Source organism: Sebastes umbrosus, chromosome 1 (genome assembly GCF_015220745.1).
Source record: "Sebastes umbrosus isolate fSebUmb1 chromosome 1, fSebUmb1.pri, whole genome shotgun sequence".
Lineage (NCBI taxonomy): Eukaryota > Metazoa > Chordata > Actinopteri > Perciformes > Sebastidae > Sebastes > Sebastes umbrosus.
This window is the reverse complement of record NC_051269.1, coordinates 9,719,570-9,745,557: the sequence shown is the minus strand read 5'-3', so window position 1 is coordinate 9,745,557 and position 25,988 is coordinate 9,719,570. Positions and strand designations below refer to the sequence as shown.

General features: G+C 40.4%; 1 protein-coding gene across 1 annotated transcript; it reads left to right on the top strand.

Annotated features, from left to right (window-relative positions):
• The first annotated feature begins 182 nt into the window (after positions 1-182).
• Positions 183-25,482, top strand: camk1a (calcium/calmodulin-dependent protein kinase Ia). Its single transcript, XM_037781616.1, has 12 exons — positions 183-515; positions 1,915-2,033; positions 11,908-12,039; positions 16,507-16,581; positions 17,603-17,741; positions 17,828-17,954; positions 18,235-18,310; positions 18,395-18,507; positions 18,589-18,667; positions 20,740-20,827; positions 20,947-21,118; positions 22,955-25,482. The coding sequence occupies exons 2-12, from the start codon at positions 1,948-1,950 to the stop codon at positions 23,056-23,058; spliced, it is 1,191 nt and encodes a 396-aa protein (XP_037637544.1). The 5' UTR covers positions 183-515; positions 1,915-1,947; the 3' UTR covers positions 23,059-25,482.
• Positions 25,483-25,988: the final 506 nt, after the last annotated feature.

The window sequence follows — 25,988 nt, the reverse complement described above, 5'->3', positions numbered from 1 at the left end:
TGCCTCAAGTTTAGTGGCAAATCAGAGCTTTAATTCCTTGCAAGTAAGTGTAGATTCATTGGTTTAAAAATACATTTTACGCAGGCTGCTTGGCTATAATGTGTGTGCCTGTATGAGAGGCTACATTATTCACATTGACACGTTATGCCTGTTTTGCAAAGCCTCTATACATCATCTGCATACCCAGCATATCCTTTACAGATGCGCGCTATCCACTGCGCGCTGCGAGACAGATGTGCAACAAAAGCTGTTCACATGTAACAGACGGTGGTTTTTAAATACGGTGCACCGCGGATCAGGCTTGTTTTAGAGGAGCAGTAGAGCATATTTTCTTCCTCCTGCTGCACTACGTCCACAGACGTCTGGTTGTCTTGACGTCAGAAGGAGCAGTGTGAGCGAGCCGGCGCTGCGCACTAAAGCTCGAGCTCAGCATCCACAGATCAGCTCCCAGAGGGAAGGACAACACACCACCACCACAGAGACACAGAGACACAGAGACACACATCCACAGTCAGGTATGGATTTATTATGTTTCCATTTCATTCACCGAAATGCATCATCAATCGTGTAGTTTTTTCTGTTGAATATAAAACTTGTTTTGTTGTCGCATGTGTGTGCGTGTGTGTGTGTGTGTGTGTGTGTGTGTGTGTGTGTGTGCGTGCAGCCTCCTGGTTTATAACCCAGAGATGCTGCCTTTGACTGCTGTACCCTTGAGCTCTGCAGCAGGCTAAAGCTCGCACACCCACACCGCCTTTTCTCTCTCTCTCTATGTAGCACATATTACTGACATGATCACCAACATGGAAAATCATTTTCAGTATTGCAGACCGATTTTTATTCCCATTCAACCTCCTCTTTATTCCCATTCACGCCCCGCAGCCTCAATGCAGATCAGATGTTTGAATACACTTTCCATTTCACCTCTTGTATAGGTATAGGTTTTATTTTCCTTCAGAGCAGCCTAATTGTTTAAAGCTTCAGATGTTAAATATAGCTCAGGTCCCCCCCCCCCCCCCCCCCCCCCCCCAGCTGGTATGTGCCTCTACTGACCATGCGTTTGTTTGTGCGTCGGTCCCTTCATTGCCACTGTCTCTGTCTCTGCTGCACTGTTTGCCCTACTTTCTCTTATTTGTTGCTATTTATTGTTGCCTGGCTGGTTGTCAGCAAAGTAAGGCTGTAGGGTATAGTTGTTGTGGGCTGTATAGCTTGTTTTTGGGGGGCATGATTAGTCATATTCTCATTTCAGTGTGCAAGTTTTATTTTTTATGTTTTACTCATTTGTTATTAACATTCATGACATTTTACGCAGAATTATACAAGTTTATTCTCTGATTTTTTTTAAATATAGGAGACTGCAGTAGGAGGCCAGGCCTGCAGATTAAATGTTTTCTTTCGCTTTGATTTCAGCTTATTAATCAGTCATCATGAAGAATAAAATAACTTGTCTTCATGGCAGCGAGTCCAATCAAACTTGCTGCCATAAAAAAAAAAATCAATGGTTTATTTATGGCTGAAGGTTTTATGTAACAATCACTCGGCCAAACTGTAATGGACATATTAAACTGAGGGAGAATATATAGTGCAGTCTAAATACTCTTAATTAAATACAGTGCAAGAGTGCCCATTGGTTGTGGTGTCATATTTCAAGTGTTATCTATTATTTCCCCCACTGTGTGCTGGAATGATGCTTGTAACAGGCAGAACGTGGTTAAAACACACTACAACATGTAGTGCCTCAAGGGAATTTCTTGTCTTAAACAACCTATTTTCATTAATAGTCACTGGTCCAATCAGTAAATCACTGGTTCAGTTTAGCACAGTCCTCCTGATCAGAGATTTATCCACATTTGATGGGTCAAAACTTAATCATGCATGAATCTATTCACTGTTTGTTTTTTTTATTCTGCCCCGTAGCTGTAGTGTGGCGAATCCGATCAGCGTTGTAGGATGCCTCTTGGAGAGGATGGAACTGGATGGAAAAAGAAGACATCAGACATCAAAGAACATTATGACTTCAAAGAAGTGCTGGGAACGTAAGTTATATGCTGGTAGTTTAGTGCTGTTGTCTGACGGCCCCCAGACATTCAAGGGCCCAAAACTTGCAGGTAACAGAGCACATACGCATTTCACAGAGAGTTGGAGAAAGCGAGGGGGTCAAAGGTTGACCGCCACTCATTCTTTCCTCCATCTGTCCATGCTGTCAGGGACTCTCTAGAAACTTGACTGACATTTTGGACGTGCTTGTCATTTCTGCCTATTCTGACTCAGACTTGCCTTGTTCTTGGCCGCTGTTGGATGCTGACTCAACTATTTCCCACTCGCCTAGAAGTATTCCAACATGCATTTTTTTCCCCCCCTGGCCAATTTGACTCTCTTCTGAGCTGCGCAAAAATATTCGGATTAAAATTACGTTTTTTGGATTGACTGGTCAAAGGCAATACAAAACAGCAGACGAATAACAAATTAAGCAACTTAACTGATTCTAGTTCTGGAAGCAGTTTGCATTATTTCTAAGTTGGTCTCTATTACAATTATGACTGTGAGTTGATCATGAGTTTAAAATGCTACGGCGTATGTGTTTGACATGCATGTGTTTAATTGCACCTGCAAATATGTGTGTGCAGGCATGTGTGGTTGCATATGAGTGTGTTTGTTACTCAACATCATTGTCAGTTTAGTTATTCTTCCTGCCTTGGACATTTCGTCAATATTTGTGAACATGAGTATTTCAATTTTAACCGTTTTATGTAACAAAAACAACATGATTTAGACAGCTAATGGCAGATGCACACTGGAGACTTTATTTTAGCCATTCAGTAAAAATGACCTAGCATGGCCTTATTATGGCCAAAATGATAATCATGATTATTTTTGATCAATATTGAGATCACGATTATTTATCACGATTATTTGTTGATTTTTAGGGACAAAATATTTTTATTTCACTTTCACATTTGAATAAACACAACACTGCTTTTACTTACATGTTGTGCTACATTCCTGTACAAATCTTTACATCAAAATAAGACTGGTCCATATTCACGGTGCGTCTCCTAGAAGCAAAATAAAATTGTCCCCAAAAAAGTTTTACCCAAAGTAAAATCTACAGAGCACTTCACTTTCAGGTTGTGCAACATTCCTGCTAATTAACAAATTGTTGCATCAAAATAAGACTTAAAATAAAATTCATTCTTCTTCACCTGAATTCAGTGCATTTTCGTTTTGCCCGTAAAATATATAGTACATTACTTTTCTGCTCTGGACTGAGGCGGCAACATTCACAAACGTTTTTATCAGGCTGCAGGGTGCGTGCGCAGTGGCATGCCATCTCCCCAAAAGTGAAGCCAAAACATCCTGAATCGCACCCCGGCTGGTTGTTAGTTTAGGAAGTGTTTGATTTGATATACAGCAGAGTTTTCTATGAGAAGAGCACACCTTTTAAACGTCAATATCGTAGTCCATCACGTTCATTTAATTGTGGGAGGCCAAAATTGTGATCGCGAATAATACTCAGTTAATTGTGCAGCCCTACAAATAACGATACAAAACCCAATGAAACCTGCAGTATTTTGATATAACCCGTCTATATCTGAATGAGTCAGCTACCAATGTGATGATTGACTGGAGGGATGTGACAGACCGTTGTGTGAACAAAGGGATCCAGAGCACATGTACAGTATGCTCGGGGCAAAAAGGAAAGATGACATGAACCCCGTTTCTGCAGCTGCTGCCTTAAGATTTGTCTGAAAAACTTTTATAAAAGTTCGATTATCTGATGTGATTGAGCAGCCACCTATATTTCCTGTTGCTATATAGTCTGGAATCCAAAATAGATCACATTTACATCTCAATTTAAATTCAATACACCTTCATTTTATAATAAACTGCAAGATTAATCTCCAACCAGCAGGGAATAGGTTGCCTTGTAATGGTGAGGGCTGGACTCACACAGACCTGTGACTGCACTCTCCAGGGGGACAGGACTGAGCCCAGATGGTCTCCAACCCCCCCCCAAACCAAGTACAAGTGACCTAGCACACGTCCACCTGTGATGACACCAGCGTGCCATATGGAGTGTGGTTGTTTTCTATCTTCTTGGAATCACACCTGCTTCCCCGGAGAGGCTGCACAGAACCAGATTTTAATGACTGCGCGACTCTGGTTCACATCCAAAAAAAAAGCGAAATAGCAGCGGGTAGATGATGATGAGGATGTCTGGTTATGTCGAAAGCTGTAGGAGGACATCAAATAAGACTCCATCGGTCTCCGTCTCAGAGCTGTGCACGCTGTATGCAATGCTCTTTGACTAGCAGACTGTTTATTTGAGAACTCACGACTGTTGCTAAACGCTGATAACTTCTGTGTTATGAGTCCACTAAGACTTAAAACAGCGATTGTAATTTGAAGCATGATATTAAGGGTTATATAACAAGGATTGAAAGAGTGAAATGCCAGGATAGCATGTTCCCATATTTCATACCAAAAGCTGTAGTAATATTCTTTCCCTCCTGTCACAGTAGCCGGACCTGGCAGAGGGCAGAATTAATGTGTTGACGGAAAGCTCCTTATGCTCGGAGAGAAGATTACAGAGGAGCTTTATCCAGGAATTCAGTGCGTGAAGTTAATTGATTTGTGTTGAATTATTATATTCAGATCCAGCTAATCCTCACAGTTCTACCTCTGTTTGGAGTCCACTTCAGGACGAGCTGTCCTCGAGGTAGGGTTAGCAGATTGAAACAATCCCCCTCCGCTCTGCAGTTATCATGTCTGTCACCCTTTGGTCGCACGTGTTTCGGCTTTTTCTGTTATTCTAAAGTAACTTTTCTTCTGTGATTTACCCAGGATGAAATGAACGAGACAGACAAAGTATGTAGCTCTGATATAACTCCATATACTTGTGAGGCCTCTTGACCTTTTTTGAGTTGTGAAGCTATCTAATTTCAGAGTATTCACAGTCAATATGGAGCGATACCTCTGTTGCTTTTTTGTCAAATGAAGGCGTAACACACTTTATGAGATTCTAGCCAGCTCAGGTTTTCTTAACTGCACTGGTGGAAGAAGTACTCAGATCTTGTACTTGAGTAAAAGTAGCAATACCACAGAGGAGAAATACTCTGTTACAAATAAAAGTCCTGCATTCAAAATGTTACTTAAATAAAAGTAGTTTTACAACCAAAATGTACTTAAAGTAACAAAAATAAAAGTATGCATTATGCCGAATGGCCCATTTCAGAATTATTTATAATTATTAATGAATTAATGTGTTCATCAATTTAATGTTTCAGCTGCTAAAGGTGGACCTTATTTTTTGACTTTATATACTGCTGGGTAGCTTGTGAATTTCACCGAGGGATCAATAACGTTTTTTCTTAATCTGTAAAAATACATCATAATCTATTTGTTGATTATATTTTTTATTGTGAATCTGCAAAGTAACTAAAGTTATCATATAAATAGTGGAGTAAAAAGTACAATATTTCCTGAGATGAAGTGGAGTAGAAAAATAATGTAGCAGAAAATGGAAATACTCAAGTAAAGTACCTCAAAATTGTACTTAAGTGCAGTGCTTGAATAAAAGTACTTAGTTACTCTCTAGTACTGCTTCATTGTGATCTGGAAGCCATCTTTACCCAGTGACTTTGTTAAAGACTAGATGGGGGAGAGAGTAACGCTGCCCATCACTGTAGTTGTTACTGTGTGGATTATTGTTGTCATCAACTCTGTATTTCATGGATGTTGACATCATGGATGAGTTCTTCTTTTACACTTTGATTAAATGTCCCATGAATCAACTTAGAGATCGTAACTTTTGATGTGTTTACAGTCTGTATGAAATAAATAGGACGTTGTCAGACGGAGACTTAAAGGAGTAGTGATACTCACGTATGAACATTAGTTCAGTTTACGAGTCCCGTGGACAGAGATCTCCCCGCAAGCTGGCAGCTTGTCTGACAGAAATGAAGAGCATGGGGCCACTTAATAAAATAATATCAGACCAAACGGAAGTAAAAAAAAACAAAAAACAGTTCCAAACATCCACAGCACAGAGTACTTCTCATGTGTATCGCTGACGCTCTCCGTCGTAGAACTATCCACCAAACAAAATAAATGATAAATAATAATAATACATTTTATTTGGTGGCGCCTTTCAGGACACCCAAGGACACCGTACAAAGATAAAATAAATACTCGGACAGATAAAAACCGCCAAACACGACGAAAACACCATCAGAGCAAACATAAGAGACATTTAGGAGACACATATGAGGGGGAATAAAACAGTAACGATGTTAAGGGAAAGACACTACAGTGAATGGGCCAGTTTGAACAGGTGATAGAGCGGTTGGAGAATAAAACACTGAGAATACGGTCGGCCTTTGTGGAGTTTGTCTGCCGACTCAAAACAATGAGCTTAAATCAACTAAACCGGCAAAGAGCTGCAGAATTTGGTGTTGATTCTCAGTGGCAGCAGCAGTATATTACCAGCACCCCCTTTTCACAGTAGGCTGTTTTATTGAATACTAAAATACATATTGTTTAATTGGGCTTCAAAGATGGATATTTGGCATATGATGGTTGAATGTTGTACTCAGAAAGAAAGCACAACAATGGTGCCTTAAAAAAAAACGAAGATGTGGGTGGATGCGAGTTTTAAGAAGTCCAGGTGGATAATGTGTAGGAGCATAAACACTGTGATGCAGGACTAAAGCACTCAGGCTGGGTGTTTATAGAGAAGAGCAGAGGAGTTAAGAGGTCTGACCTACACATGAATTTACTAGAGTAGATGGAAAACGGTGAATGGTCCAGTTCAAAGCTTTGTTGATATGAATATATAAAGCTATTTCTCATAATGACTCAGATGTAAGAATGAATTTAGATTGTTTCGACTGTATGTCCGCACGTATCCACTCTCCTCTTTGTCTCTCTCTCTCTCAAACACACAAACACACACACACACACAATATGGATTAGGCTAAAAAAGAGAGAGCTTTTTCAGGACTTGGAGGCATGTTGGTGAGATCGATAGACTTACGGATGCTCGACGCTGTCTGCAACAGGTCCTGACTGTGCCTGATTGATAGTGTATCTTTAGAACAACAACAACAAAAAAGACCATTATGAACATTGTGTGACGTTTGCGGCAAACATCCATCATTTGGAAGTGCAAATGGGATTTAATTACATCACACTTGACTCTCGTCAGGTGAAGCCTTTAAGACATGGAAGAAGGCAATGAGAGCTCACTTATCATAGTGAGAGCAGTGAGAGACGCTGACAGCCGTGTGAGAATGTGTGAATCAATATTTTCCCATATGGACAGCTGGGATTACTGCAACCTGTGAGTGTGTGTGGTGTATGTGTGTGTGTGTCAGACAGAGAGCCATGCTGTGGTGTTCATGTTGTGCTGATGGCTTTGGGGCAGACACCATCACTCTGCTACAGATGCATGATTCTGTCTATCTATCCATCCATCCATCTGACTATCTATCTATTGGAGGTTCAGTCCATCTCAAAAATGTCTAAAAATACGTGTTGACAGTCTTGTTCGTGAACACAAAAACAGCCGAGCGTCAGCTATGAGTCTCAAGGCCAATGACTCATGTGAAACTTATTCATTTTAATTTGCTAACAGCGAGTCAATGTGCGTGCCAGGATTATTTATTGGCATAAAATAGATGAAATGATGTGTCACGATTTCAGCGGTCTGTTTGCTGATTGCTGGCGTGTTTTAATTGGAGACTGGAGAGATTGAAGTCTATAAATCTGGACAATAATCATTTCACTGACATGTCTAATGCTGAGACTTTACACATTAGCTGTTGACTAAATCTCATCAATTCAGAATAACAGCTACAGTAGCTTCCTGTCCTCCTCTTCTCCCCAAACCCCCTGAGAGTCCTCCCCTACTGCGTCTCCAAGTAGAAATTAGCAACTGGATGCTTACAGTAATTACAATGTGTCTCTCGGCAACAGCAGAGAAGTGTGTGCAAGCATTTTTTTCTTTTCAGGAGTAAGCATAGATAAAGCAGGGATCAGGTCACGTACAGTATAAACTTGAGTCAAAATTTGTAATCAGATATTTACTGTAGTATACGGCTCTGGCAACAGGAGCGATGACAATGGATAAAATAACAGATACTGTTGCTATACTGTTTCTATTGTTACTGTCATAATTGGTTCTTCTAAGACTGAAAAGGACATTATTCAGTTGTATGTTTAACGGTCTGTTACATTAAAAAACAATGTTCTGGTTAGCTGGATTTTGAGGATTGCATTGCTCTGCTGCACTCGATTTGACTGTTATCGGACTATTAAATAACTGTTATCGGTCGCTATAAGCAACATAGATGTGGGTCATTCGGGGCGTACTACTCCTACGTTGTGAAAGTGAAACTTAAAGGTACTATATGAAACAATATACGTGTTTTAATCGCTTCATATTGTCAGTATGTGTATGGATTGTAACGAAACTTAAAAACTGAGACATTCGCCGACTCTTTCAGTTGCCTATAACAACCTGTGGACTGATTTCTATGTAAGTATACTTGGAATTGTTTTGCTGGGAAAATCCAAAGAATATGACGTTTATCCCGGGTGCCTTGCCTCTCTTCAGCTCCCCTAAAACGCCAAAACTGTGCAGCTAATATAGTAAAATACTGTCTTGAGTGCTTAAGCTATGGTTGGCCAGCTTGCTGTGACTTACAGTAGCTATGCAGCATGGATCTGTTTGGTTGCTTCATAACATTAGCTGATAAAGTAATTCGCTAGCTGCAAGCTAGTTAGTATCATGGAGCCAATGGTCAAAATAAAATCTAGGAACATTACAGAACCTCATGTAAGGGATAATGTCCGATGAACTGTCCATCATCAGGAATTAATGGACGACGTGGAGAGATGTCAGGATGCTGACTGCAGTTCGCTTAACGGCCACAGGTGTCATTAATAAAAAGGATCTTCTGAACGTTACATATAGTTTACTTTAAAAGCAACACCTTCTAACATGTAAAACTAAATAAAACGTTACGTTTTGAACACACAGAAAAAAGGCTTCTTTAGGTTTAGGCAACAAAAACAGTTAAGTTTAGGGAAAACATCGTGTTTTGGCTTACAATAACTACGTTTCAAAAGTGAAACTTAACGCTTGTGAACACAAAGACAACTAGTTGTTGGCCTCCTGGGTGAAAACCCTGCATTTTGTGTCCCATCCATCGCCCCCGACCTCCATCCCCTATTGAGTTTCACGCTGTCAATACTACAGCGCCCGACTTCCGCTTCTGCTCTTCTCATAATTACTACGCTCACTAGAGGTCGCTGTCATGTTTCTTTATACATTCTATCTATGATGTACCATGTGATTAAATTATTAAAAAAAACTACTGGTGTAGTAGGCTCTTATAGAGAGCTGCAGGAAAGAGTCCTAAAACCAGGAAATGAGTTAATGGGTTTTTAGTTAGATGCCTGAAATAAGGTCTCTGTTTAACACAATCTTAAGAGGATTTAACGTTTTGTTCTACGTTATGATATATGTCAGTAAATATCCCACTCATGAATTTTGAAGCTTTTATGTGTCTTAAAAAAGGTGGTTACTAACAAGTGGCTAAATGAGAGTACAAAACGTCATCATGCCGACTCATCCGCCTTTACAGCCTTGTTGTGTAGACTCCGTGGTGCAGTTCGTCTCTAGCTTAACATTAGGTCACATGACCATTTCTCCTTGTCTCAGATTGATTTATTTCGAAGCTAACCAGCTTGAGCTAAAGTGATTAGTGGATTAATTGAATCGTAAATTAACAAAATGAAGTGGCAGCTATTTTGATAATCAAATAATAATTCCGTAACTTAAAGCATAAAAGCCGAACATTCTCCAGTTCCAACTTCTCAAGTGTGAGATTTTGCCTCTTTTCTCTCATTGTAAACTGAATATTGTTGGGTTTTGAACTGTTAGTATGATGAAGACCCCACCTTGGGTTCTTGGACAGCGTGACAGACATTTTTTCACTAGAAAATAATTAAAAATAATCATCAGTTGCAGCCCTGTAAGCAACAAAGCTTTTTCTCCATTAATGGCCAGAAACAGAAACATTGTTTTCAGTTATGAATTCACATGTCAGTCACCACCTTTAGGGTCTTACCTGTCTGCCCCCCCCCCCCCACCCTCCCCATCTTGGCCCATTGACCCTTCTATTTTAAACAGCCAATAAGACTAAATAGATTATAACAGAGCTTTGACGCTCCTGACCCTCTCAGGAAACTCCCACTGTAAATGTGGCAGATTTAAACACATTAAAATGCTTTTATGGGTCGATGAGAATTGGAGCTTTATGTGATTTTGCTTTGAGATTATTTTAAGGGCCGTTTAAAAAATGAAACCGGAGATGTGTGTGAGAATCGTCTCTCCTCGTATGCATCCATCAGCTTCTCTATGCAAACGTTTCTGCTGCGCTGGTTCGTTGAGCACAAGATGGCCACGGCACAAAGCCATCTCAAGGATTACCACAGATCCACATTTATTATGACACGACGATGGGAGGAGGTGTACCGAGAGACGCTCGGGGTTGCACAATAACTCTTCCGCTCTGTAATTATCTGTTAATAACCATTAAGAGCAGAATAAACAGAAAGTGAGAGATGTTTGCCTCCTTATCACATGGTTGTTGTTGGCAACGGCATCCTTTTATTTAAGTTTGCACACTTAAGATGTAGAAGTCCTCAAATGCTCCGCAGTGTGACAGACGGAAGAGAAGAGGGAATATTTGCTAAAACATGAACATTGAACTCCCATTGTGTGTTGCATGACGGTGCTGTTTCACACACACACACACACACACACACACACACACACACACACACACACACATAAAGGATCCCTGCGGTCGCTAACAATGTTTGTGCGTTCAGGCCTCCTCCTGAGCTCCCTCCCACGCTCCTGTGGGGAGACTGTGTAAATACACACTATTCTGCCTCTCACCATCACCATAATCCATAATGCAGTCTGGTCTCCCTCGGAAACAGCCACACCACATTTACTGGATCTATTATTGAACAGATCAAAAATAGTTTCTTTTTCCTTTTTTAAAAAAACAAGTGATATAAATGTCTGTGCGCAACTGATGCTTCACCTCCTGAGTATTTCCTGAGCCCCCCAAAAAACTCTTGGTAATGTCACCATTTTTAATTATTCATCACACGCATGCATGAACACGCACACATGCACACACGAACGCACACACGAACGCACGCACGAACGCACGCACACTCACGCACACACACGCGCACACAGATGGCTGGTATTTGGAGATCTTTTTTTTAAACCTTGTGGTTAGTTGAGAGACCGTTTTTAGGAGGCCACAAAAATATGTGCTAACTTTATTTAGTGTGGGAATCAACCCAAAACACACCTTTACACTGAAAAAAGATATCAAGAATTATAAAATGATTTGCATGAAAAGCTCTGAATATTCTGTAGGGCCGTCCTCCACCGAAGAAATTCTTAGTTGACTAACACTCATACAATTTTGTCAACTAACCGATTATAGTTGATTTAATCGACAGATGAGTTTCTCCACAAAGAATCTCACAAAAGCGCCACTTTAAATCTGGTGTTTACCACCAGAGATGTGGTCATAGGTTTTTTGGAAATAAATCATTCAGCATGAAAAAAAGCATGAAAAATGACTAATTGACTGAAGAAATCTTCGCCGACTAAGACCAAAACAACCGATTAGTTGACTAATCGACTAAGAGGAGGCAGCTCTAATATTCTAGCTTCTTTTGTGCAACACTTTCAATCCATCAAGGCCTAAAAAGAATGAATCCTACTCTCCCATCTTGGCCATTTCACCCCACACTCCCACACATTTTCTTTCTTTCAACGTGTGCATATGTGTGTGTGTGTGTGTGTTTTAGGGGAGCTTTCTCCGAGGTGGTTCTAGCTGAGGAGAAGAGGACCCAGAGGCTGGTGGCCATTAAGTGCATCCCCAAGAAAGCACTGGAAGGCAAAGAGAACAACATTGAAAATGAGATCGCCGTACTACACAGGTGAGGTCACCTGAGTTCCCTGTGATGCGTCAGCTTTGTGCTTCGTGTCCACCGGGAGGAATTAGTCAGGGCGGCCTCTCCCAACAATGCATGCACACAGATGCAGAATACGTGCAAGGGGGGGGGTCAATTGAACGGGCGACTAAATGCACGGTGTCAGTAGAAACAGTAGGATTGTGCACCGGAAATGTCAGGAGTAAAGAACATAGACCTATTTTTAGTGTCCCTGTTGCCAGGGCAACAGCACACAGAGGCGGAGATGGTGTGGAGTTCCCCGCAGCAGTGTATTGAAGAAAGAGAAAAAGACATAGAGGGTGGAGAAGTGGAGAGGGGGGTGGGGTACGATGGAAGGAGAGAGATATGGCAGAATGGGAGGAGTGGAGTTTAGCCAAATACTTAAAGTCACCGTTAAATAAATGTGAGAGTCATGAGAGAGCGAGAGAGAGAGAGAGAGAGAGAGAGAGAGAGCGAGAGAGAAGAAAGTTAATCTGAGAAAAAAAAAACACAGATGGATTCTCTGTTTCTGCTGAAAGTCACGTCTCAGCTGCTGATGTGTTACAGCGATGGTGTGTCAGCTTGACTTGAGAGCCAAGAGAGATGCTCGACTGTCTGTTGGCTCATTCATAACAATAAATGATCCAGTTCTGTGTGTGTGCGTGCGTGTGTGTGTGCATGTGTGTGTGTGTGTGTGTGTGAGTAAGAATAGTATTTGTTATATAGTCCATGAGCCAGGGGGTTGGTCGTGCCACTCTGGAGGGACCATGTCTCATAGTGATTTTTTTAAAGGTTTATATCCCTAGTGTTGGAAAATGCATGATAGCATTACAGCAATGGTAGCTTTCTATGTGCTATCACTCCTTTTTTCATCCCTCCATCATTAAAATTGTTCCATCTTTTTTCGCCATTTTACACATAGATCCAGTATAAAAGAGGGTAACCAACACACCATATCATGAAGTCATATATTGTTGTAAAGCTTAGACTATAATCTATCCTTCAGTCACATTGTCATGACACTGAGGTCAAGAGAATTTGACCTTTGACCTCTAATGCTGCAATGGGGCAAATTCTGAATGCAACTCCAAATGCCCTTATAACTAACTCCATATTGATCTGATGTGCCCATGGATAGTTCCAGCATAAAGAGCACAAAAAGAGCTTTAAATTGATATAGTATATGACTAACAACATTTCTTATCAGAATAAACGTAACTATATGCAGTTTGTATTTGATAGAATGTTCAGAACCTTGCATTGGATTCTGTTATTGGGGCAGTTTGTAAATGGCTTTCTTAGCAGCAGAAACACAAAATAATACAAAAACTCAAAAAACTTAACTAAGAAATGAATTCTCTATCCATTATTTTATGTTTTCTCACTCTTACCTCATTGTCAATATAAACATGTTCCAACTGACTCAGTGGCAGTGGGTTATATTCCAGGTGATATGTGAAAATGATGTTCACTTTTTTTTATAAAGGCATGAAACTTGGTACGCTTGAACAGTTTGGAGCCCTAAACATTTGGAGACATGGAGCCATCGCAACAAAAATTACCATAACCAAATTATGTATTTTGCATCATAGCTCCTGTGCCAAACATGATAACACAGAAAAGGTGATGTCTATCCCTTTGTTTGGATGGCCAATGTTTACAATGATACCATTCACAATATCATAAACTGTTCAGGTGAATAGTTAATGGTGAATTCAGTGATGTTGTATGAAGCAAATCACACTATCTGAGAACCTAGGCTAGACTTAACTATTACTACTTAACTAGACTATAATATCATGTCTGTTATGTGCATGTATGTTGTATAGAGTTTTAAAAAGCTTAATCCTTTTGTTCATTAACCCTGACAATACAGTGACTGTTAAGAGGAGAGCAATATTCAATATGACCATAACAACTTAAAGCTTAAAAAGAATGTCAAACACAAAAGATGAAAGATACATCCTGCAGATGTGCCGGGATGCATCATCAGTGATGGAACCTGGGGTCATTGGGTATTTCGGGTCTTTCAACATCAGACACTCTCACCCAGGCGACCCAGCCAGGGTTGATCAGACCCCAGCTTGAGTCCCAGCAGCAGTCGCCCATGGATCTAGCCTCTTGATCCAAAGCCAGTCTGGTGTCTTTCTCTGCAGCTTCAGTAATGGATCTAATGGCCTTCCTCTATGGCCTCCCCGGTGATGCCCATTGCCCAGTGCCCAAATGCTTTGCAGCCCACCTCCACAGGCTCACAGCGAGTTCGCCAGCCTTGCCTTCTACATTCTTACACTAGCTCCCTGTACTTGGTCTCGCTTCCTCTCATTGGCTTCATCCATATGCTCTTTCCAGGACACTGTTAGTTCCAGCCTGATCAGTTGTTTGGTAGAAAAATTACCATAACCAAATTATGTATTTTGCATCATATCTCCTGTGCCAAACATGTTAAGGTAAAAGTAAAAGTATTGTTAAACTCTTCACAGTCACTGTATTGTCAGGATTAATGATCAAAAGGATTAAGACTTTATATGCAACAGACAGGATATTATAAAGTCTAGCCTAGGTTCTCAGATAGTGTGATTTGCTTCATACAACATCACTGAATTCACCATTAACTATTCACCTGAACAGTTTATGATATTGTGAATGGTATCATTGTAAACATTGGCCATCCAAACAAAGGGATAGACATCACCTTTTCTGTGTTATCATGTTTGGCACAGGAGATATGATGCAAAATACATAATTTGGTTATGGTAATTTTTGTTGCGATGGCTCCATGTCTCAAAATGTTTAGGGCTCCAAACTGTTCAAGTGTACCAAGTTTCATGCCTTTATAAAAAAGTGAACATCATTTTCACATATCACCTGGAATATAACCCACTGCCACTGAGTCAGGGCCTCATCAGTTGGAACATGTTTATATTGACAATGAGAAAAAAATAATGGATAGAGAATTAATTTCTTAGTACAGTTTTTTTAGTTTTAGTATTATTTTGTGTTTCTGCTGCTAAGAAAGCCATTTACAAACGCCCCCAATAACAGAATCCAATGCAAGGTTCTGAACATTCTATCAGATACAAACTGCATATAGTTACGTTTATTCTGATAAGAAATGTTGTTAGTCATATAATAAATAAATTTAAAGCTCTTTTTGTGCTCTTTATGCTGGAACTATCCATGGGCACATCCGATCAATATGGAGTTAGTTATAAGGGCATTTGGAGTTGCATTCAGAATTTGCCCCATTGCAGCATAAAAGGTCAAAGGTCAAATTCGCTTGACCTCAGTGTCATGACAATGTGACTGAAGGATAGATTATAGTCTAAGCTTTACAACGATATATGACTTCATGATATGGTGTGTTAGTTACCCTCTTTTATACTGGATCTATGTGTAAAATGGCGAATAAAGATGGACAAATTTTAATGATGAAGGGATGAAAAAAGGAGTGATAGCACATAGAAAGCTACCATTGCTGTAATGCTATCATGCATTTTCCAACACAAGGGACATAGACCTTTAAAAAAATCTCTATGAGACATGGCACCTCCAAAGTGGCACGACGGCCAAATTTTGTGGGGTCTGGCTGATGGACTAATAGTTATTCTTTAATAAACCACGGCTGTAGGGGTGTAAGAAAATATAGAACAAATTTAATATCCCAATATTATGTTTTATGATACTGTATTGATTCTCAAAAACATTTTATCAATTTTTAATTAATAGTTTACATGCAAAGATTGACTCTATCAATACTGTATTTCATTTGCAAAGAGATGCACCCTCTTAGTGTATGTGCCCTCTGGACTGGGGTAAATACAAATGCAGGACCCACTCTTCTGATTGCATAAAAAAAGGAAAAAAAAATTATTCAGCTTTTATGCATATGGTAGTGTGTTCTTTATACTATGACAGTTTTCCTGAAATTAGATTAAAAAAAGGGCCTGTGTGTGTCTTGGGCAACATACTGAACCCCAAATTGCTCCCGAAAGCCGTGGTATCAGTGTGTGAATGAATATTTAGATGAGATCCTGGTGAGCAAAGCTGGCACCTTGCATGGCCGCCTCTGCCATCAGTGTATGAATGTGTGTGTGAAAGGGTGAATGCTGACATGTTGTGTAAAGTGCTTTGACTGGTTGGAAGACTAGAAAGGCGCTATATAAAATGCACGTCCGTGTACCATTTACCATTCTGTTAAGCCCTTTAGCTATAATCTCCACAGCTGATCTTTCCAGCTGCAGAACATTGGTCATAGTCATGAGAGTTTGTATTTAAGGAGAAGAGGGCAAACACAAAGTTTTGATCTAAACTAACTGTATAGCTTTTCATAGAAAAGAGAGCACTCTGAATTTGAATTATGCAGCAAGAATGCCATCTGGTGACCGACTGACAGTAAGCAGTTAGTCACGAGAGGGAGAAAGTGAAAATGCAACATATTCCATCTGATGATTTCTGTCCATTTATCCTCCTCAGAATCAAGCACGCCAACATTGTGACGCTGGAGGACATCTTTGAAAGTACATCCCACCTATATCTCGTCATGCAGCTGTGAGTTCCTCTTCATCTTACAGAAAGGGACAATTACATAACAGAAGATTTATGAAGCGTGCATTTTTACTGTAGACGATTCTGTGGATTTACTGCAAATTGAATGTCATCAATTTATCAAGAAGAAAAGCCAAACCTTGTCTGGTTCAACGTCTCAAATGGGACTATTTGCTGCTTTTCTCGGTTTAACATCACTTTAAATTTTAATATTTTGGGGTTTTGGACTGTTTGTCAGACAAAGCAAGACATTTAAAAATGTCGCCATAGGATCTGAGAACTTGTGATTCGTTTTCTACTTATTTATGTAATTTTATTACATTATCAGTTAACATATAGTTTTCCCTTTTGTTTCAAAGAGCATTAAGGATCATCTTATTCCATATTCTAGTGTTATATATATCTATATTCATATACATCACTAGGGCTGTAACTAATCAGGATTTAACACATTCATTCTTGCAGACCAACATACTGGTCCAGGGCTGCAACCAACAATTATTTTCATTATCGATGAGTCTGTTGATTATTTTTTATCAATTAATCGATTAGTTGTTCGGTCTATAAAATGTCAAAAAATCAGTGATTCCCAAAGCCCAAGATGACGTCCTCTAATGTCTTGTATGTCCACAACTTAAAGATATTCAGTTTACTGTCATAGAGGAGTAAAGAAACCAGAAAATATTCACATTAAGAAGCTGGAATCAGAGAATTTTTTCTTAAAAAAGTTACTCAACCGATTAATCGATTACTTGGCGATTTATTGTTGCAGCTCCATATAACACATATGCATCATATATAGTTTATCAACTGAAATACTCAAACTCAAGATGTTATTCTTTAACTGCACTAAATATTGTAGATGTCTTGTGTACCATTTTATACATAATTTCTGTCAAATTATATATATTTGGTAACTTATATATCTATACAATTAAAACAATGTTCTGCGGTTTGAACAATATTTGGCTGCACAGCAGGAGCTGCATTCAACACAAAACCACTGTGATTTTTCTCCTGGCAGCGTATCTGGAGGTGAGCTGTTTGACAGGATTGTGGAGAAAGGTTTCTACACAGAGAGAGACGCCAGCCAACTCATCCACCAGATCCTGGACGCAGTCAAATACCTCCACGATATGGGGATCGTCCACAGAGACCTGAAGGTATCATTGCTCAGAGAAGACGGAAATACAACAATCCTTTCCCTTTGCAAACCTTCCTGTTTGATCACTCTTCTTCGTCTTTGCAGCCAGAGAATCTGCTGTATTACAGCATGGACGAAGACTCCAAAATCATGATCAGTGACTTCGGACTGTCAAAGATCGAAGGATCGGGCAGCGTCATGTCCACAGCCTGCGGTACTCCTGGATATGTGGGTAAGGTATTTATTTCTCTCCTCGTGTGAGCTCAGCGCTCGCTGTTTCAGCTCATATCCCCTCTCTTTGTTCACTGCGTTGTGAGAGGCTCTTTCATCCACTACTGAGTCAATTGCAAGTGTTTCACAAGTGCTCTCTGCCTCTTTAACGTGACCCGCCAGATCACACGGTATTACCGAAAGGTCAAGATTACTTGAATTCACCCCCACTGCTGCTGTGAGTCGTATACAGTATTTTGTCTGTAATGACTGCTGTGTGTGTGTGTGTGTGTGTGTAACAGCTCCCGAGGTGCTCGCTCAGAAGCCCTACAGCAAAGCAGTGGACTGCTGGTCCATAGGAGTTATTTCTTATATTCTGTAAGTCTGAGCTCATTCCTCACTGAAAAGTACGTAAAGCGACCATTTTCCAGTATTGAATATGTTCTGATATCGCTCCCTCAGGTTGTGTGGATATCCTCCGTTTTATGATGAAAACGATGCCAAGTTGTTTGAGCAGATTCTGAAAGCAGAGTATGAATTTGACTCTCCGTACTGGGACGACATCTCAGATTCAGGTACTTCCGACTATTACAAATAGTGACATCTTACAAATCAGAGTGGACTGTTTACAGCATGAACTTGATTTTTGTTTGCAGCCAAAGACTTCATCTGTCACCTGATGGAGAAAGAACCTCTCAAGAGATATACGTGTGATCAGGCCCTCCAGCATCCATGGTGAGAAAACCGTAATAATGATTGTCTTTATATAAAAAAAAATACACTCATACTCATCCCTCTCAATGTGGTTGTGTGTAGGACTGAAATCTATCTGTCAATTAGTTGATTGAAGGAAGTGAAAAAACGGAACAATTTCAATTTAAAGGGATAGTTTGGGTGTTTTGAAGTGGGGTTGTATGAGGTACTTATCCATAGTAGGTGTATTAACTACAGTAGATGACGGTCAGCGTGCCCCCAGCATCAAGAAACAGTCTATAGCACCGGCACCGGAGCAAAGCAATACAGTGCTGTGAACGGGGACGGCAGAAAAATATATTTTAGCCACCTAAAAAAAAGGCCCAACTAAAAAAAATGATATCCATTTAAGTGTACGCTATATTTAGAATATTTTCTGACGGCGAACTGAACTGAAAGTGAAACGTATCAATACGTTTTTTGTCATCTGAGCCTGTTGGCTTTGGAGAGAGCATAGATAAGTTTCACTTTCAGTTCAGTTCCCTGTCAGAAAGGAGAAAGGAAAGGGCCGTTTCACGGTAAGATAAAGCGGTGAAAATATTCTAAATATAGTGTACACTTACACGGATATTGATGTTTTTAGGTAAGCCTTTCTTTTAGGCGGCTAAAATACATTTCTCCATCCACCTCTCTGTATTGCTTTGCTCCGGTGTCGGTGCTCCTGTCTGTTTCTCGATGCTGGGGGCACGCCGACCTTCATCTACTGTAGGTAATACACCTACCATGGATAAGTACCTCATACAACCCCACTTCAAAACACCCAAACTATCCCTTTAACTGAAAAAACTATTTTGATAATAAATTAATCATTTTACCGACATTTATCAAGCATTCTCTAGCTTCATGTGAGGATGTGCAGCTTTTATATTGTAAATTACTGTTGGTCAACCAAAACAAGCAATTTAAAGACGTCCCTTTGGGCTCCTGAAAATAATTCTGACCATTTTAGCTATTTTCTGACATTTTACAGATAAAATGAAAAACTCTGAAAAAACAAAGAAATTAATCAATTCATTTGAAAAAGTAATCGACAGCAGGGCTGCAGCTAACAATCATTTTCATTATTGATTAATGTGTTGATTATTTTCTCAAATAGTTGATTAATCACTTTGTCTATAACAAGTATAGCTTCCCATAGCATCTTGTTTTATCCGACCAACAGTGATATTCAGTTTACTATCATATAGGCCAGTGGTTCTCAACCTGGGGGTCAGTACCCCCAAGGGGGTCGCGAGATAATTTCCTGGGGTCGCCAGATAATATCGATAACTTTATTTGTATAGCACTTTTCAAAAACAAGTTACAAAGTGCTTTATGAAGACATAAAAAGCAAAATAAATTAGCAGATAGTACTAAATAAAAATAAGAGTTGATGCAGTTAAAATGACAAGCAAGGTATGAAGTACTAAAACACAGTAAGAACAAGTAGAATAAAAAGAAGAACTGATTAAGAGAAAGCAAATCGGAGTATGTTTTTTTAAAGATATTTGAAAGACAAAACAGAGTTAGCCTGCCTGATCTCCTCCTCAGATGGTTGTGGAGAAAAAAATCAAATAACATATTAAAAATAAATTAACATATTTTAGGCTGGGGAATGTTTTTACATGACATCACCTTCACCAGTGATATAATTGGCCTCAGAATAGATTTTATTGAGTGTTTGTGAGAGTCAAAGTGTACCTGCAGATGAGTTTCTGAAGGGGGATTTCTGGCAGGTCAGGAGGAGAGACAAATGTCCTTGAGCATATTGGGCAACACCTAGTCGCTAGCAGTTCAAACTAAACAAAACTGGAGGGTCACGACTCGAAAAGGTTGAACCACTTATACAGGCTACTGAGCGTCAAAGAAAAGCATCCAGTCTTCACATTTGAGAAGCTGGAACGAGCTTAAGTTTGTTATTTTGCTTGAGAAATGACTGGAACAATGAACCAATTATCAAAATAGTTGCAGATTCATTTTCTGTCGATCTACTAATCGACGAATAACACAACGAATAAGTCCCAGCCAGGTGCCGCAACTACCTGTAAATCCTCTAATGCTTGCTGACTTTGCAGGATCTGTGGAGACACCGCTCTGGACAAGAATATCCACGAATCTGTCAGCGCTCAAATCAAGAAGAACTTTGCCAAAAGTAAATGGAAGGTCAGTGCAGAGCAGCCTGCTGAAAGAGCAGTATTCAAATTGGTAGGAGCACATTTTGCTGTTTTTCTCCCTCAGTAACTGTCAGACACAGATGAGTTTTCCCCTTTCTCTCTCTGTAGCAAGCATTTAATGCCACAGCGGTGGTGCGCCACATGCGGAAGCTGCAGCTGGGCACTAGTCTCGAGGGACCCAGTCAGATTACTCCCACCAGTCCCTGCCATGGACATCTGCTCCCAGAGGAAGAGGAGGAGGAGGAGGACGACGATTTGGGGAACGGGGAGGAGGAGAGCTGTAAGTTACCAGTTCACAGTGATTGAACAAACACTCTCCTTCAGTCTTATTCAGACGGGTGGCTCTCTTCACTTACAAGATTCATGCCTTAATGGATTTAGTGCTACATTGTAAATTCACAGTATTTCAACCCTCTTGCGGTCAACTTTGCAATCATACAACTGTCTTGAGCAAGTAGTGGGAATCTTTCTCATCTCTACCATCTCTACCATGTGACAGGGATGCAGCATTAGGAGGAGTAGGATGCAGGTTTGGCAGGACAAATGTATAGAAGGCAGAAAAGAAGGACAGGACAGACAGTACCGAGCAGAGAGGGAGAAGATCGGAGAGGCATGCATGGGATTGAATGGAAGAGGGAGGATGAGGGGATGAATGAATGTGAAGAGGAGTGAGGTGAGTGGATGAAGGCAAGAGAAGGGAATCGACAAACCTTAGACAAACAGGAGAGGATGGGTCAACCAGATATACTGTAAGTAGGCAGACAGGTGATGACAGGTTAAGCTGAGGCTCCTGAACATACAGTAAGTCACCTTGTTGAAGGAAAATGATTGTATTTTTAAAAATTATTTAAAATTATAGGTCTTATTCTCATAAAGTTGTGGTCTTTTGGTCGCGCTAACCTTGCACTTTCCACCACCAAACTCTTGACTGAAAGGAAAAGTTTAAAGGTTCTCTATTCAATTTCCAGAGCATTAATGTAGCATCAAACAACTATTTGCTATGTAAAGATATAGAGGTGTAATGTCTACCTGAGCAGAGAATGAAGTCACTCTCCCTCTGTGTGTGTTGTAATCTGAGCTTCTCCGTGCTTTGTTTACATAGCCGGGCCGGCTGCGTGTGCCTTTTAGTGTGATCGTGGTCTAGAAGGTAACCCACAAATTGTAAAAACTCCTCGCGAGACTCGCCGCCCAACGTCCTATCCTGACCTTAGCTGTTCGAGGTCAATGCCGAACCTTAACCATCACGCGAGAGTTTCGCAACTTGTGGGTCACCTTCTAGACACTACCCTTTTAGTGCATGTTTGTGAATGTAAGCATGTCCGACTGGCTAGCTCACGGCCGTTGCTCTGCACTGCGCTCATACAGCGGTTACAGCTCATAACGTGGTGCCCACTAGTGATGCGTAGGTCAATCGCCGGTCAAAAAGTGACACGGTAGCATTCCAAGTGAGTTATTAATAACTTACAGAAATAACGTATCCACCACCACGTAATGCGCTGTCAAGGGGTCGTGGTCATTTCACGTATTTCTGTGAGATTCCGTGAGCCGCGGCACATGTCCGCTTGTCTCTGTCCTTATCTCAGACTTCAGTCCCGACAATTGTGCTACTATAATACATAAAGTTGGGGGTTTGCAAGTCTGTTTGGGTTTGGGTGGTTGATTAACGCATATTTTTGCGGGTCGAGTGATGCGGATTGGCTCCCTTAACAGGTCGGGCGAGTGTGGGTAATAAAAAAAACCTGACCCTCAAATCACTAATGCCCACCCTCCGGTTCCCCCTCAGGTTAACACTGTTAGCTCAGTCAGTGTTGCCATTGTTTGCGCTGTTAGCGCTGTTAGCACCGTTAGCTTCCAGCCCCTGGCTCAGTTGTCGCCATGTTGTGTGGACTTAATAGGTATGTTCTGAATATCTGAATTTAGCACCTTTAAAATTTGAGTTTATTTGGAAAGCTTTAGGAGGTTGCTTGCCATAATATATGTTGTTTTGCAGCAGTCAAATTACCCATATCTCTACAAAGGACGTGCCGAGGGCAAAGTTATTATGACCCATAATCAGAATGAAACCAGAATGTCCCTTTAACCTCACACGCTCCCTTGTTTTCCCTCTAATCTCCAGTGTCCCACTACGAGGACGGCCGTCGTGGAAGCACAGAGGGCAGCGCAGACCGGGACAGCCTGAGGAGCTGCACCTACTGCTGCAGGCCAGCCAGTCGCGTTTGAGCACAACCTCCCGTTGTCATGGTGACATTGAATCCCTGGAGCGCCCAGAGCCCGCCCGCCCAGTCTGGCCAGGAATGCAGAGTAGTTATCAGGCAGAGTGCGTCCACAGCGAGCAGGTCACTGTCACAGTGTGGAGAAACATACTGTAAGTCTTTGTCCCCCCCCAAAAAAATACACAACCCGACTCCAGACACACACGTTTTTACTTTTTTTTTGCAGACCAGAATGCAAGGCCGCTCCGAGTGGACGGTGATTTATAGAAAGGGTCAGTCTACATGATTAGCGATGTTGTCCTTTGTGCAGTTATACTGTAGCTGACGGGTCATTTGACAGTGTGTGGTCCTGGATGTTAGCTTCAGGAAGCCTCTTGAGTCCTAAAGACAAAGACGAGGCAGTGGCGTAAAGGCAGTCTTCTCCATTAGTTTTGTTCTCACATGATCAGTCACATCTACCTCTAATCACAATTACCGTCTGTCTGCCTCCATCTGGCTCCCACACTCTACGCTACTGGCAGCTTTCTCCAAAAATCTGGCCAGACAGGGCACAAAGAGAAGAGGAACGCTTCCTGCTGAGAGCTACTCCTGCATGTCTTTATACTCCTCCTCACCCATCAATGTGACTCGGTCCAGTCACTGACCAAGTAGCTGTTTAGTTGATTAAATCTCAAGGCATGACTTCACTGCCGATGCCACCTCCCCATTTGTTCTGTTTGTCTTTTTTTCCTCATATTAAGTGTTTCTGTCCTTTTATAAGTATTTACTACTTTGGTTTATGTTTTTTTTGGAGAGTGGAGAGGTTAATTGTGGGGGTTATGGACTCTATATTCTGGCTCAGACTGGGTTTGTGAAGAGCGGTTCTGACCTGGAGTGTCTGCATGCTTCTGTTTGGGAAAACATCGAAAATGTATGAATATCAAAAGGAGACGTTTCTTTTTTTGTTTTATGGCTGTTCTGTTATCAGAGGCTCAAACTGAGATCCCCCTTAAATCACAGGAATCTGACCTTCCTCCGTGGGCTCACATCATGTTAGGAGGTTTAAAAGGTGCAATTGCGTTGAGAATGCGTGGGAAGATAACAATCACATTCATATCACGCTCGTCACCTCCCTGTTCTGTTTCTGACCAGCGTCTAAATATCCGCCTGCTGGGTCTTTTTACGCCGAGGCGGAGGGATCTCAGTCTGGGCGCTCCGCCTGCTCCGTGCTGTGCACCTCTAGTGGAAGAAGTTTTGGTCTACTGTTTGCATGACCTGGTTAAATATGTTTACATGAATGATGATCAATTAGTATAAACACACATGATTATTATTACTACTCTGTTGTATTGAAAAAAAAAAAAAAAAAGTGTAATACTGTAATTTTGAGCTATATAATGTGAAGTGAGTAACACCAGAAGTAACGTTGTTGACAAAGTACAACACAGCACAGTGGACTTATCATTTGCATTGACTGTGACAGTCAAGTCTACCTGAGTGACATTTCAACTGTATATTTACAACTCAAATCTTATTTTTTTCAGTCTGTTTTCTTGCTTATGTAGAATCTATTTATTCCTCTCTGGCACAAACAGAAAAAAATACACATATCCTAATTTTACACAGGTGCCAGCCACAGTACAAACATGAAAAAAAAAAAAAAAAAAAGGAAATCGCGGTGCTGGAAGCATCACCTGTCTGCCGTGGGGGTGTGCAAGATGTGTCCTCCTGGGTAGATGAACTATAAAGCCATACACTGAAGTTCGGGGGATGTTTTACCGTAGATTCAGACATGTTGTCATCTTATAAACATACAAATCAGATGAAGGATGGCGAGGTTTTGGCACAATATTTCATGTAAAAATAATTCTCCCTGAAAATACTTTAATCCTGATAATAATCATACCATTGTTAATTTAAGGTCACGACACAATGCCGTATTAATAGTTAGCTGTAGAGATCCATGAAAACTTTTGTTGCCCACATAAAACCAGTTCCCTTGATCTGTCATTGACACTCACAGGTCCATAGTACAATAAAAGAAGGCAATCACTCTGGATTTACACGACTGTAATTGTGGAAAATATGCAAACTGTGTGAAGGGCTTCATGTTAACTGTAAGATAGCCAACGTTGACCACTTTGATAACCTGGCTATTATTTGTTTGGTAATATTGAACCTTACCTGGGATTTGTTTCCACTCGGCTGTGTTTTTTTAAAATCTTATTTTACCCATTACAAAAACACATCTAAATGCATAAAAGAAACACCTGTATATTATATATATAAATATAAGTATATATTGTATATCCTTTTTTGTAAAAGCTGTTTTGAGCTACAAATGTATGGATGCAATGCATCATGGGTTATTGAACAAGATGTGAGAAAATACAATGATTTGTACCCACAGAGATTTGATCGCAGGAAATGAAATAAAACTTCCTTGTCTATGCATTGTGTGTTCTGTCATTATGCAACAACTTCACCGGGATTTGAAAAGAAGTGGAGTCGATTCAAACATTAAAAAACTGTGCAGATTACTAATGACGTGCAGATTACTGAATTTACTTACTTATTTTACCTCTTTACTACTTTATGCATTAGGCTACTTATTCCTCCTGTTGTCACACTGAGTGAGCAATATGCAAAACTAGTGATCTCAAAGAAACAGTGGAAACAATGAACAAATGTACAATAATTCAACCCAAATAGCACCTCTGTAAACTACAGCCTCAACAATGACCACAGTAAACTACTATTATGGATCGTATTATTATTATTATTATTATTATATAGGTGTTCTTGGACTTTTTAAAGATAAATATGAGCTTGATTCTTCTGGTATAAATGGTATACTTGTATCCTGATAATTATTATTTCATAAGAAGATTTATACCTTTTTATACCTATTATTTTCCAAAAGAAATCTTCCCCTCCCGTCATGCATAATCAGTGGAG

Bases quoted from the DNA above. Each gene is read 5' to 3' on its own strand.
- camk1a (XM_037781616.1), top strand. From the start codon at position 1,948: ATGCCTCTTGGAGAGGATGGAACTGGATGGAAAAAGAAGACATCAGAC. The intron at 12,040-16,506 runs GTGAGGTCACCT...TATCCTCCTCAG, and splicing joins GAGATCGCCGTACTACACAG to AATCAAGCACGCCAACATTG. The intron at 16,582-17,602 runs GTGAGTTCCTCT...TTCTCCTGGCAG, and splicing joins CTATATCTCGTCATGCAGCT to CGTATCTGGAGGTGAGCTGT.